This window comes from Echinops telfairi, unplaced genomic scaffold (assembly GCF_000313985.2).
Source record: "Echinops telfairi isolate 266 unplaced genomic scaffold, ASM31398v2 ScPeMD7_5;HRSCAF=22, whole genome shotgun sequence".
Taxonomy (NCBI): Eukaryota; Metazoa; Chordata; class Mammalia; order Afrosoricida; family Tenrecidae; genus Echinops; species Echinops telfairi.
Window position 1 is genome coordinate 33,545,396 of NW_022103901.1, and position 13,935 is coordinate 33,559,330.

General features: G+C 51.1%; 1 protein-coding gene across 2 annotated transcripts in view; it reads right to left on the bottom strand.

Moving 5' to 3' along the window:
• LOC101663309 (mitochondrial import inner membrane translocase subunit TIM16) overlaps nucleotides 1-5,180 on the bottom strand; it is a 70,572-nt gene extending 65,392 nt beyond the window's left edge. For both annotated transcript variants that reach the window (XM_045283998.1, XM_030884394.2), the window contains exons 1-3: nucleotides 5,099-5,180; nucleotides 1,455-1,551; nucleotides 546-623 (exon numbers count right to left, since the gene is read on the bottom strand). In XM_045283998.1, coding sequence (XP_045139933.1) covers nucleotides 546-623; nucleotides 1,455-1,551; nucleotides 5,099-5,158 — 235 coding nt within the window. In that variant the 5' untranslated portion in view covers nucleotides 5,159-5,180. The remainder of the gene's footprint in view (nucleotides 1-545; nucleotides 624-1,454; nucleotides 1,552-5,098) is intronic.
• Between the last annotated feature and the right edge of the window lie 8,755 nt (nucleotides 5,181-13,935).

Consider the following 13,935-nt stretch of genomic DNA (forward strand, 5'->3'; position numbering starts at 1 on the left):
CCCAGCATCAGACCAGGGCTAGGGTTGCAGCTGCCAAGCGGAGGCCAGCAGGCTGCCAAACGGGTGCAGTCTGAGCCCAAGCAGGGCACACTGTTCCCTCTCACTGGCTGGCTACCAGCTGCCCCCGCTGTAGCAGACGCTACACACAAACGCTCTCTGTGTGAGGATTCATCTTCAGCCCAGCCCCCTCGCTGGAGAACCCTGAGCAGCCTGGCTCGGGAGGAGGCCTGGCAGCAAGGACTACCCCACTGGGAGCCAAGAGGGAACACTGGGCTAAGGGCCACTCAGGGCTGAATCCTGGCAGTTGATAGGCTCCTGGAGTCTGGACCAGAGATGTTCTTGAGGCTGGGAGTGCCCAGAGCTCTCTCCTGGTTTGGTAACCTGGAGCAGACCACTCCCCAACGCTAAACTAAGACCCCAAACGTCTAAGTCCAAGACCAACTCTTTCCACCAGAATCCCCAGCGAGGGCGACAGGGGGGACCAGCATCCACGTGTGGTGGGGCCAGGGAGTCTGACTCCAAAGAAGGCTCAGGCTTCCACTCACCTGAATGGCAGCCCAGGTGGGTCACCACGCGTCTCTTCTCCTCTCCCTGGCCTTCCAGAGGCACGATGCCCAGCACACCTGGTAAGCAAACAGACATGCGGCTGTGACCTCTGGTCTACTGGAGACCCCCTACCTCAGGCCCAAGTCCTAGAACCCTGATTCCTAGAGGAGACAAGCCCTGCCCCTAGACGGCCAGTAACATCTGGTCTCATCCCTGTGGACACAGCTGCCAGCCCCCAGTGAGGCCCTTGTTGTATGGAAGAATCTTCTATGAGCGCTGATGTACTGAAGACATCTAGGTGAGGTTATCTCTCAGTTGCATTGTGGCTCTCGAGAGGCCACCTGGTGATCACTTTTCCCAGGATGGAGGGGGGTGGTTTACCAGAAGCCAATACCCAGGACAGCAGAGCTGAGGGATAGAGCAAGAGGGGTTGTACTCTGGGAGTATACATCAGCCCCTGCATCTAGTCTTCCTAAAGCCCTGGACATGTCAATGCACCTATTCTTTGCTTAAGCTGGTAGGAAGTCTCAGTCTGCCTAACTAACCCAAGGCAGCTTCTCAAATCCTGTGATCCCATGCACCCAGCCTCCCACAGGCCCCAGACACTCCAGAACAGTCTTTCAGACCCCAGGAGTGGGCAGGAGGCGACACAAGGCCCTGACCCTCCTCAGACAGAGAGGTGTTAGTCTCTCTGCCCACCTCTCAGCCACACTTGTGCAAACCAGTCAACATGGCTGCTACAACTCCCCAGTCTAATATGCTTGCACGTTGCCTAGTTTTTTAGAGTTAAAAGCTCTGCCTGGCTACTCCTCTCTGAGCACCAGTGGAATCCTCCAAGTCCCGCACCTGTGAACAGCCTGGCTTCCTCCCCGCTCCATGTAAGGACACTTATGTCCTAGCCCCCCTACCTGGGAGGTCAGAGTTAAACGCGATCAAGCTGCAGCTCGATTTGATGTGGTTCCCGCACGAGGGGGCAGTTCCTGCTCGGATGTCACTGATCCAGGCCTGCCAATATGGAAGAAAAGTGGTGGTAAGGGTTCAGGTGGGGAGTAGGGAGCCAACTGCAGAACTCTGCCTTAAAGCTACACCATTAGAGATGCTTTTCTTTGGCTCAGACCCAGTCCATGGAGCGTGCTCACGGAATAACTTGCCTGGCTGCTGCAATCAGCAGCTGGGCAGTCAGCCCTGGACTCAAGGTGACTCTGTGTGTGACAGAGTGGAGTCACTCCACAGGGCTTTCTTGCATGTCATCTTTCAGGAAGGTGTCCCAGTAGAGCACTAGGTAAGACGTTTGGCTGCTAACAGAAAAGTTGGCCATTTGAACCCACCGGCCCTTCCAGAGAAAGCTGTGGCAGCTGCTTCTATAGACTCACAGCCGTGGGAACCTGAGAGGCAGCGCTCATCAGTACTATCTAGTTACCATGAGTCTGAATCCACAGCAGTGGGTCTGGAGGCCCTATGGAGGAAGCTAGCCAGGTCTTCCTTCCCCGGAGCCGACTGGTGTGTCCTACCAGTGTGCATCACTGAGGTTCCTCACCGGCATCACGAACAGGGTGAGTTTATATAGTAAGTTGGTTCCCTACACAGTGGGAGGAGGCAGTCAGGGGGACACTCAGACTGAGCAGAATCAATGGACCAATTGGACAGTGTGTGTGTGTGTGTGTGTGTGTGTGCGCGCACGTGTGTGGTAAGTTTACAAGTGTATGCGTGTTCTTGTTCACAAACAAACAAAATCACTCACTCCATTGAGTCAATGATGACTTATAGTGACCCTACCGGTCAGGGTCGAGACTGTAACCGTTTACGGGAATAGATGGCCTTATCTTTCTCCTGAGAAGCAACTGGTGGTTTTACAGGGCTGTCTTTGTGGTCAGCAGTCCGACTCACAGCCAATGGAAAGAGAAAAGCAAAGACAGACGTGAGGGCCAACAGAGAGAAAGACGGAGTTCTCCACTTGTTCAGCTATGCTGCTGCAGGGCACCCATACCGAGGAGGGTCCTCCCAGCATTGGGAGAAGGCGCCCAAGCCAGGCAAGGCACCTCCTGCACTGTCCACCTTGGGAGAACATGCTTTCCCAGGAAAGCCCTGTGTCGGGGGGCAGGGGGTGGGATGGGGGTGTCGGACAGCACACCCTCACCAGAAGGCGCTAACTCGGACATCCCTCTACCTAGGGGCATTTGCTCTGAAATGAAGCCCAACAAGATCTGCGCTTAGTTTCTATCGTCACTACCGCCTGATAGATTGAGCACCCACAGCAGCCAAGAGACATTGCAGCAAACTAAAGATCCTGTCTCACGGTTTTACCTGATACAGGTAGAGTGCTATTTCCCCATCTCAATTGATGGGCAGGAGCCCTGGTGGCATGGTGGTTAAGTCTTGGGCACCTAACTGTAAGACCGGCAGTGCCACACAACCAGCCACTCCGAAGGAGAAAGACAGGGCTTTCTACTCCCTGAGTAGAGGTATAGTCTCAGAAACTCACAGCGGCATTTCTACCGAGGCCTACAGTGCCCCTGTAAAGTGGCACAGACTTGATGGCAGTGAGTTTGATTTCAAAATTGGTGTGTAGAGTACAGTGACAGGAAGTACCGCTGCCAAGGACAGCTTACCTGGGACTCCGCCTCTCCAACTTAGACTGTCTTCCACATGTCTAGGCCTGCCCATGGGCCTTACTGAAATGCAGCCACCTGGGAGCAAGCCCCAGGTCTGTCGCCCCCACCCCCCCAACAAAGCGAGCAGCATCCATGCTGGTCTTCATGCACATCTGAGCACGTCCCTCTTCCGGCCCTGCAATGGCTCCCTGTCTCACTTAGAAAGAACTTATGGGGCGCTCAACTCTACGGGGCCAGCTTTGATCTCCACCACCCCCTTTCTCTGCTCCTGAGCTCGACATCAAGGGCTACTTTCGGTTCCTCCACCAGAGCCCCAAATCACTCCCCCTGCTCCAATTTCAGCCTCAGCTTCAATGTGACATGCTGGCCCCCCTTAGACCCTTTTTATTGTGATGATAACACTCCCCCCACATACCTCCTGTGTTTGTGTTTTTCTAAGCACTTTTCTTGTGGGGGTGGTGGTGAGGGGACTGTCAGTGAGACTAGAATGCAGAACATACACCAATCCAACGGTTTCTCCACGTACAATTTGGCGACACAGCTGACAGGCAGTTGGGCAATCATGCTCATTCTCCTTTCTGAGCTGTTCCTTCCCCCTGCCCCCACCCCAGTAACGCAAACTGCACTGAAACTCAGTGCACTTATTCACACTTGCGATCAACTTCAACATCTCTGTGCTTCTTTGGTGGTCTGCCACGGCCCCTAGCCCCCGCCCCCACCCCCACCCCCCTGAACTGTAGGGCTGCTAGGGTCACCCCATGGCTCCAGCAGTTGCTGTTGTTCGGTGTCCTCCACCTGGTTTTCGACCCTACTGTGGCAGAGCAGAAACGCTCCCAGAGAGTTTCTTGTCTCATGCTTTGGACATGCCATGGGGGAGACCAGTTCACTGGAGGAGGACACCATGCTTAATAGAAGGGCAACAAGAAAAGAGGCAGGCCCTCTCCGAGACACAGTGATACAGTGACTGCAACCACAGGCTCATGCATAGCCCTGGGTTTGAGGATGGTGCAGGGCTGGCAGTACCTAACCAACACCACCTTCCGGGGGGGTGGGGGGGTGGGGGGGGCAAATTGCCAACTCTTCCTTTCAAGGAGTCAGTGGAGGATAGGAACTTTGGGGTTAGCAGCTAAGCCACCAGGGCTCCCTGAGTATTGAACTTAGAGGGCACAGGGCAACAGTGTCAAGAGAATTTAGGGGAACCTCGGCCAGCCCCAGGCTACTCAGATAATTACTTGAGGTTAGTAGAGGCCCCACTACTCAGGGACACTCCCAAGCCCTGGGATGACACAACCCAGGGTGCTGCAAGCTGAGGCTGGCACACTCTCTGACACACGCCCTCCTCAGGTCGCCGCCCTCACCCCCAACCCCGGGTCTCAGGCGCCCCTCACTCTGTCTCCGGTGCCACCTGCCCCTGTTCCCAAGCCCCACCCAACACCCAGGCTGGCTGCACAGGAACCGCACGCAGAGCTTGGGACGAGCAAGCGCCAACCACGAAAGGAGGAAGCGCCTGCGGAAACCGAGGGAGGGGCTCCCCATCTCCGGCCCGGCACGCGCGGCCAACCAGGTCAGAGCAGAGAGGGACGTCCCGGGACACGGACCCCGGAGGCAGGGCGGAGGAGCTGGAGCCCAGTCTCGGCTCCCCGAGGGGCCCGACCGGAAGCCAGAACCCCTCTTAGGTCTCAGCCCGGAGGGATGCACCGGCTCAAAGGTCCCTGGGTGGGTGGTCTGAAGGGTGGGTATCCGGAACCCCCCACACACACCCGGCGGTGCATCACCACAACACCGGACTCTGCCCCCGGATGCTGGACTGCCGGACGTGGGCCGGGCCTGTAGGGGGCGCCCGGGAAACTGGGGGCTCACGGGGGTCGGCCTCCGGGGGATCCCCACGCAGGGGCCCCCGGGAGCGACAGGCCTGGCAGCGGGCGAGGACGCGGGCTTACCTCGCGGCGGGGCGGCCGAGCCTCGGTATGTCGAAACTTGGACACCTTGAAGCGATGCATGGCGGCGGCAAGAGCGGTGGCGACGGGCGCGGAGCCGGGCGGCGGCTCTCAGGTGCACAGCCAGCAATCCCTACTCCCGCCGCCTCTGGCCCCGCCCGCGGCCCGGGACCCGCACCAGCGCCACGCCCCACCGAGCCCCTGGCCAATCACAATAGCCGCCAGCCCGCCTGGCCACGCCTCCGAGTCAGTTCCTTCCGCGCGCGCGCCGTCGGCTCCGCCTGCAGACCAATCGCTGTCAGGCCGCCCCGGGAGGCCACGCCCAGACTCCGGGCGGGCGGGGCGGTCACGTGCACGCGGCTATCCGCCCACGGCCGCGGCGTGCGTGGGGGCTAGGCACGACAATGGGGGTTTTGTGTACCATCTCGTCCCCTTTAGCGCTGGGAGGCTTCCCATGTACAGGGCCCGTGCACAGGGCGCGCCCTTCCTTTCTCTCCCTCCCCAGGAAGCAGGAAGGGCAGACATTAGGTCCATTTCAGAGCCAGTAAACTGAGGCTCAGGAGCACGTCAGTGTCTGACGTCAGGCCTCGCCGCTAGAAGGGACAGGAGAAACAAGAGACCAAGTCAATGGATGCAAATAACTGTCCGTGGGACCTCTTGAAAGTTCTCTTCCCCCCCTGTACCCCACCTACCCTCCTTAGGCCAGGTGAGGTGGGTGTAGAACTGGGGGTACCCTCAGCACCCCCCTTACTGGGGCGTTGGACATGATAGGACAGGACTCCCTGAGAAGCTCTTGTGAGGTAATTTGTAGATAAGCTGTTAGAGCCATAGATAAGTGCTGGTCAACAACATATACCCCCGGGACTGACATTGCTGGGCTTGACTCACCAAGCCTAGGGAGACTGGGTTCTTAGTTCTACCCCCCAGGCCATTCATTCCACAAATGCTAGCTTTGAAAACGGATTCCACGATTCCAGAGTGTGCTTGCTGACACACAGACGCAACATCTGCTCAGGCTAGGCAAAGAAAAGGACTTTGATCTGAGGAATGGCAAGTATGGAGCAGCTGCAGTGTAATCCCTTTCCCTCAATCTAATGGGCGGGGCATCTTCTCTTGGGTGAGCTGACTCCAGGGTGGTTTTGAAAACGTTGCCTCCAGATGGGTCAGAGTGGGCCCCAATAGTTCTCACAGGCTAATTACAAGGGCTCAGTGGAACCCACCCACTAGCACCTACTAACAACAAAAGATTAATGGTAAAATTCTTACCTCCCATTTGGAAGAAACAAGCAAAACAAAACCCACTCCATAGAATCTCTTCCAACTCCCAGCAGCCCTATTCAGGATTTCCGAAGCTGTTAATCTGTACAGCTTCATTACTCTCCCATGGAGCGTCTAGTGGGTTTGAACTGCCAACGTTGCCCTTAACAGTCCAAGTGCTACCAGGGCTCCTCTCAACCAGGATACCCTAGTTCAATTCCCAGTCAATGTACCTCAAACCAGCACCCACCTGTCAGTGGATGTTTGCGTGTTCTAATGATGCTGAACCGGTTTCAACATAGCTTACACACTAAGAGGAGGAAAAAAGGCTTGGTAATCTCCTTTGGAAAATCAGTCAATGCAAACCCAAAGTATACTTTGCCAGTATCCCAATTCAAAGGCATTGATTCTTATTCAGATTTCCTTATTCAATGTTCAATTTTCATTCACAAAAGGATGAATGTTGTATAAGACCACTTTACAAAATATTAAGATAAACCTTATCAAATCAAAAGAAACAAACGTTGATGGTTACGAATGGTGGGAGAGGAAGGAAATGAAAGGGAAAGAATAGAGGGTTGTCCTGTTGTTAGGTGCCGTTGGGTGGATTCCAACCCAAAGTGACCCTAAGCACTAATATGTTGCCTTCAAGTTGATGTGGGTTCACAAAGACCCCATGTGCAAGAGAGTAGAACTGCTCTACAGAGTTTCCTTAGCTGGGTTGTAGGGGCTGAAACAAACCTGTGTCATCTAGTCAATTTGACCCATATCCACCCTATGGACAGAAGAACTGCCCCAGTGGGTTCCCAAGGATGTAAATCTTTCTGGGAACAGACAGCCTCCTCTTTCTTCTGAAGAATAGCTGGTAGGCGTAAGCTGCTGACCTTGTGGTTAACAGCCTAATGCATAGCCCACTACACTGGCAGGCTCCTCAAGACCCCAAACCCAAATTTAATTTACAGAGACACTTGTACTAAGACTTAAACAGGACAAAGACAAGACCAAGACAATTCATCTGGATGAGGGAGATCACCAGCATGAGGTCATTTGGTGTCCAAGGATTTACAGAGAGCCTGCAGCTTAAATAGGTGAATTTTACCAGGTGGTTCAATACATCACAGTCACAGGTAGAACTACAGAAGCAGGAATGAGACCATGACTGGGACATGTATATCATGCCAGACAGAAGAGCTAACGAGTTGGTTCAGGGCCCTCCGAAGAAGGGAGTCAGGGTGGGACTCCTGACCACGAGTCCCTCAAACTCAAACTCACTGCCTCGGGTGAATTTGATTCTCACTCAGACCCCTTTGAGTTTCTGAGACCACAGGAGTAGAAAGCCTGTTTTTCTCCTGAGGATCATCTGGTGCAGGGGACCTCAAACTTTTTAAACCAGGGTCCAGTTCACTGCCCCTCAGACCATTGCAGGGCCAGACTATAGTTTAAAAAAAACTATGAACAAATTCCTATGTCGGCTGCTAAGCAGGACAGGCAGTGGCGGCAAAAACACCGGTGGGTTGGATAGATGTCCTTGGCGGGCTGCATGTGGCCTGTGGGCTATAGTTTGAGGACCCCTGATCTGGTGTTTTTGAACGCTGACCTGCTGTTATCAGCCCAATGTGTAACCACCAAGCCACCAGGACTCTTCATGTGAACCAATACCCCAGTTTCCAACAAGGGCATACCCAGGCAGGTCTGTAACGCAGTGGTTCTCAACCTGTGGGTCACGAACCATTCACGGGGCTCACCTAAGACCATCAGAAAACACATATTTCTGATGGTTTTAGGAACCAAGGCGGGTCCACCCACATGCAGATACACCCACATAGGAGTACCCAGCATGAAGACTTACCCAGGCTATACCATTCTCTTTTTTTTTTTTAATTGGGGCTCATACAATTCATCACAATACATAGATCAATTGTGTAAAGCACATCTATACATTTGTTGCCCTCATCATTCCCAAAATTCGCTAGCCTCTAATTTGCTATACCATTCTTCAAGACAAAATTTCATTTATTTGTAATTAGAAATAAATATTTCACAATATATAATTACATAGTTTTTGTGATTAACCACTATGCTTTAACTATGTTCAATTTGTAACAATGAAAATACATCCTGCATATCAGATATTTACATAATGATTCATAACAGCAAAATTACAGTTATGAAGTAGCAACAAAAATAATTTTGTGGTTGGGGGTCACCACATGAGGAGCTATATTAAAGGGTCGAGGCATTAGGAAGGTTGAGAACCACTACTCTAAGGGCTAGACTGCCCCTCCCTGGGAGCAATACACTTTCAAACATATTCTGCCTGAGGGCAAAGCTATTTATGCTGCCAGTTAATGATTAGAAGAATTCAAGGAGTCCACATTTGCTTTTTTTTTTAACAATCATTTTATTGGGGCCTCTTACAGCTCTTATATAACAACCCATATACATCAATTGTATCAAGCATATTTGTACATATGTTGCCATCACTATTTTATAAACATTTAGTTTCTATTTAAGCCCTTGTTATCAGCTCCTCATTCCCCCCCTTCCACATTTGTGTAGATCTAGGATGTAGGGCTTTCACTGTATCCAAAACCTTCCACAAACTTAGTACTAAGAATTTTAAACTCGAGTACAGCTGTCATCTTAAAAAAGCAAATCACCAGGCCTTCTGCGGTACCACTTGGTAAATTTGAACCCCCAACCTTTACACTAGTAGCTGATCACAAACTGCTTGTTTCTTATGGGTGCCTGGTTCACATGGTGTTTTCAAACTTGGTATATTTAACCAAAACGTAGGAGCCCTGGTGGCATAGTGATTGCACATTGGGCTGCTAACTGCAAGGTAGAAACCGCCAGCTGCTCCAGAGGAGAAAGAGGAGGCTTTCTACGCCAGTAAGAGTGGCAGCCTCAGAGACCCACGGGCCACTTCTAACCTGTCCTATAAGGTCGCTATGAGTCAGAATCGACTCAAGGCAGCGAGTTTGATTTTGGCAATAAAAACTTGTATTTTGGCATCTCTTGGAGAACTGGACCCACAGGCATGGCTGGGGCTGGAGCCAAGTACCGTTGCTGACATGAAAGTCCACCTGTCTTATACTTTGTATCTCATACCTGACCACTCCACTCTTTGTTACGCTTTTTTAACATTGTGTTGTAGTTTGTGTGAAAGGTTACAGAGCCTATTTGTTTTCCATTCAACCATTTACACAGATGTTGATCTGTGACCTTGGTCACAGCAACACTGTTCCCACTTGTTTCCTGTTTCCAGTCCTCCTCCTTTCCTGCCATCCCAGTTTGATTGGGGCCGTGCCCAGGTGGGCTCGGATGAATGGTGGTCCTGAGGAGCAGTCTTTACAGTGTCCTGCTTTCTTTATGGGCCTGTGTGTTTTCCAGAAGGAGCCCTGGTGTCGGAGTGCATGTGGGTGATCTCACCACAGGATCAGGTCATGCATGTCCTGATAAACGGAGAAGAGATTACAGTTGTCAAGGGTTGATCTGCTGCAATCCACAATCAGTGCCCAGGGAGGCAGCAGCCAAGAAATCAGACAACACATTACATTGGGTAAATTCACTGCACAAGTGTCTGGACAGGAGCAGGAAAGCAGGGGCTGAACCCCATCCCACCCCCACCCCACCCCAACCCTCAAGACCGAAAGCAAGCCAGAACAAAAGGCGCAGGATAAGACAACCGGTACCAGAAAGGGAGAGCAGATGTTCTGAGTACAAGGGAACCCGCCAGAAGTCGACAAACAATTCTCGGAGTGGCCAGGCCCCATCTGCTGATTGCCACACATTCCAGACTAGGGGTCCTCAAACTTTTTTAACTGGGGGCCAGTTCACTGTCCCTCAGACCGTTGGAGGACCTGACTATAGTTTTAAAAAAAACGATGAACAAATTCCTATGCACACTGGACAAGTCGGCTGCTAAGCAGGACAGGCAGCGGCGGCAAAAACACCTGGCAGGCCGCATGTGCCCCAGGGGCTGTAGTTTGAGGACCCCTGTTCCAGACATTCTTCATCTCCCCTTTAAAAACCTGCATCCTGGCTTCTGGGCACAACTTCCCTGGGCTCCTTGCTAACCCACAGAACCTCGTCCGGGAGCTTCTTTTCTAATAAACAGCTGTGACAACCTCTTAACTTTTTCTCTGTTTGTCCTCGTGCCTCAGTTTACCTCTCAACAAGACCTATTAAAAGTGTCGAAAAACAAAGACGTTAACCTTGAGGACAAAAGTGTGCCTGACCCAAGCCATGGTATCTTCAATCACCTCATCTTCCTGTGGAATTGGATATTGGATATTGAGTAAGAAGGACTGAAGAAGAATAGATACATTTGAAATATGGAGCTGGCAAAGAATCAGAAAAGTGCCATGGATGGCCAAAAGAACAACCAGATCTGTCTGGGAAGAAGTGTTAGGATCTCTCTAATAGATAAACCTCGGTCCTTGGCTCCACGCTAGAAAAAAATCATGCCGAAGCCTGGTTTGTGATCCAAGTGAGTTTTATGAGAGTCAGAAGAAGTTTCAGGTTTACACAGGTTTACGCAGAGTGGCATGGTGGATGACCCTGGTCGACCCCATTGGCTGAATTGAATTTACCTGGCCTAGTGGATCAATCCAGGTGCAGTGCCCACCCAGGTGTACCTCCCCTTCCTGGCTGGAAACCTGAGCCTCTGACCATGCGCAGTGTACCACGCCTTCATGGGCCAGTAGCTCGGACCTCTGGGCATGTGTAGTGGACACCCCAGTCCCTAAGCTAAACTACCTAACATTGCCCCCTGAAGAGATATGGACCCAAAATTTTGGGGTGCTGGGTGACGACATCTCTAGCTACTTCCTGCTGACCAAAGGGGCGAAGTGGGGTTTGGGGTCCATATCCTTCCTACTCTGTTAGAAAGGGTTGTCCATTCAGGGCCCAGGATGGATAAGGTCGAGGTGGTCCAGGAGATGGTGGTCCTGGAGCTGGCACACTTGGTTCAGAGGCTTTGGTAACCTGAGAACTTCTGAATAAACAAACGGATAAACAGGTGAACAGTTTAAGTGAGACAAGGGTAAGATTGTGAGGTAGCAGTGCCCTTGAAGTTAGGTTAGTGTCACAGGAAATAAATAAAAATCTTAGGACTAACAGGTATGAGTGTTTGTTCACTGTAAGCACAGGAACGGGGGTAAAAGCATTCATAATTTCCCCTAGGAGGGCACAGGGGTTTGGCACTACTGGGTGCAGTGGGATCACTGATTCATTTGTTATCCTAAGGTCTTGGACCAGCCAATGAGACCCATCTTTCTTTTTAACTGGTAATATGGGGTGTGACAGAGGGAGTTAACAGGGACCAAAAGTCCATGTTGGAGGAACTTATTAATAAGGGGTTGTAATCCTTTGATGGCTTCAGGTCTCAAAGGATACTGTCGCTGATGGGGAAACTGGGTAGGATCTTTTAGGAAAATCTTTACAGGGGTAGCATACTTTAGCTTTGCCCGGGACTCTTGTGACCCAAAATTCAGGAGTTATGGCTTGTTCCCATGGTTCCTGTGGGGGAATCTGAGGCTCCTCCACTGTGAAGAATATTTGGAAAGCTGTAGAGGGACGAGGATGAGGCTCGATGACTATGCAGGTGTGTAGCTTGGACAGTATATCTCGGCCTAGGAGAGGAGCTGGACATTCAGGGATTACTAGGAAGCTATGAGAAAAATAGAAGTTATCCCAGAGGCACCTGAGAGGTTCAGTAAAATGTTTCTACAGGTTTTCCTGACACTCCCAGGATGGTGCCAGGAGTCCAGGAAGGAGATAAGGACAGAATAGGTGACCCCAAAATCTAAAAAGAAATTTACTGACCTACCTGTCACATCGATGCTCACCCTAGGCTCCAGACCAGTAACAGGGATCTCTTGCTGCTGGGCTTGTTCCGGTTAGGGCAGTTTCCAGCCCAATGACCCGGTCGCCAGCAAATGTAGCACTTGGTACCTGGTTCAAAGGCCTGGGAAACCTGGGAGGCATTCAACAGGCATCGGTTATTAAATACAGCCAATACCTGAGCATGCCTACTGTTCTTCCTTCTCGCCTTCTCGCCTTCTCCCAGGCCTCAGCCTCCCCTTCCTGCTCTCTATTGTAAAAGGCCGTATTAGCACAAGCAACCATCTCCTCGAGGGTAGCTCCTTCAGATTTCTGCACTAGTTTTTTATGCGTCTTGCAAATGTCCGGTGCAGCCTGTGTGAGAAACGTGTCCCTGATTAAGACTTGCCCCTCATAGGATTCTATATCTATAGCAGTATGATTCTTCATGGCCTCCTTTAGCCTCTCTAAAAAGCTTACAGGAGACTCCGTAGGTCCCTGGTGAATCACGATCACTTTGACATAATTAATGGCCTTTTGCCTACCTGACTTTAGTCCATTTGTGATGCACACCAGGAAATGTTCCTGTGCCCACTTGTCCTGAGGCTATGATTCCAAGCAGGATCAGTTAAAGGTACAGCAGTTTCCCCTACTGGGTACTTTTCATTCATCACATGTAACTCCTCTGCAAACTTCCTAGCACCTTTGAGCACTCGTTCTTTCTCAAAGTCTGTTATAGTCTGTCCCAGTATGACCATTACATCCTTCCAGGTTAGATCATAGGCTAAGGTGAGGTGCTGGAAGTGTTCTATGTATTGTTTGGGTTTGTTAGAGTAACTGCCCAACTCATTTTTCATTTGCTTTAGTTCAATTAGAGTAAAAGGCTTGTAAATTGCCTGGGGGCCAAATTCTCCTGCTGCCTCTACTACAGGTAGAATGTTCAGGGATGTTTCAGGACTGGGGGAATAGTTGCCCCTAAGTCGAGGGTCCCTTAGGGCGTCCTGGGTGCACTGGGAATGAAGACCTCTACTGCTCCTCAAAAGGAAAAATGCTCTAACAGGTGGCATCTCCACCCACTTTCCCATCATTCCACAAAAATGCTCTAGCTGAGTCAGGGTTGGAAGGGGAAAGTGTACCATTCTCTGGCCACACTTCTCCTTTCTCTGAAAGATACTGTGGCCAAGCAGGTCTGTCTAAATAAGACAGGCCGGATGAACAATCTAGAGGAGAAAACAACAGGACCGACAGTTCCGGGGGAACATGAGAGAGCGGGAGATGAAGGAAAGGTAGTGGTGTTAACAAACTCAGGGACAAGAGAACAACAAGTGATCCAAAATCGGTGGTGAGGATGGTGTAGGAGGCCTGGTAGGGCTTGATCAAGGGGAATGTAACCAAGAGGAATTGCTGAAACCCTGCTGGGTACTAAGCATGATAGTGGGACAGGAGGAAAGTCAAGGGAAATAGAGGAAAGAGCTGGGAGATAAAGAGCATTTATAGAGGTCTAAATAAAGGCATATACATATGCAACTATATTTATATCTGAGGGTGGGGAAATAGACCTATGTGCATATATTTATAGGTTTAGGATTAAGGTAGCAGATGGACATTAGGCCTCCTCTCAAGTCCTCCCTCAATGCAAGGATACTTTGTTCTAGTAAACAGGCATTCTATGATGGTCACCTTTCCGCTGAAGACAAATGGGTGCATAAGCAAATGTGGCAAAGAAATCTGATGGTGCCCGGTTATCAAAAGATATA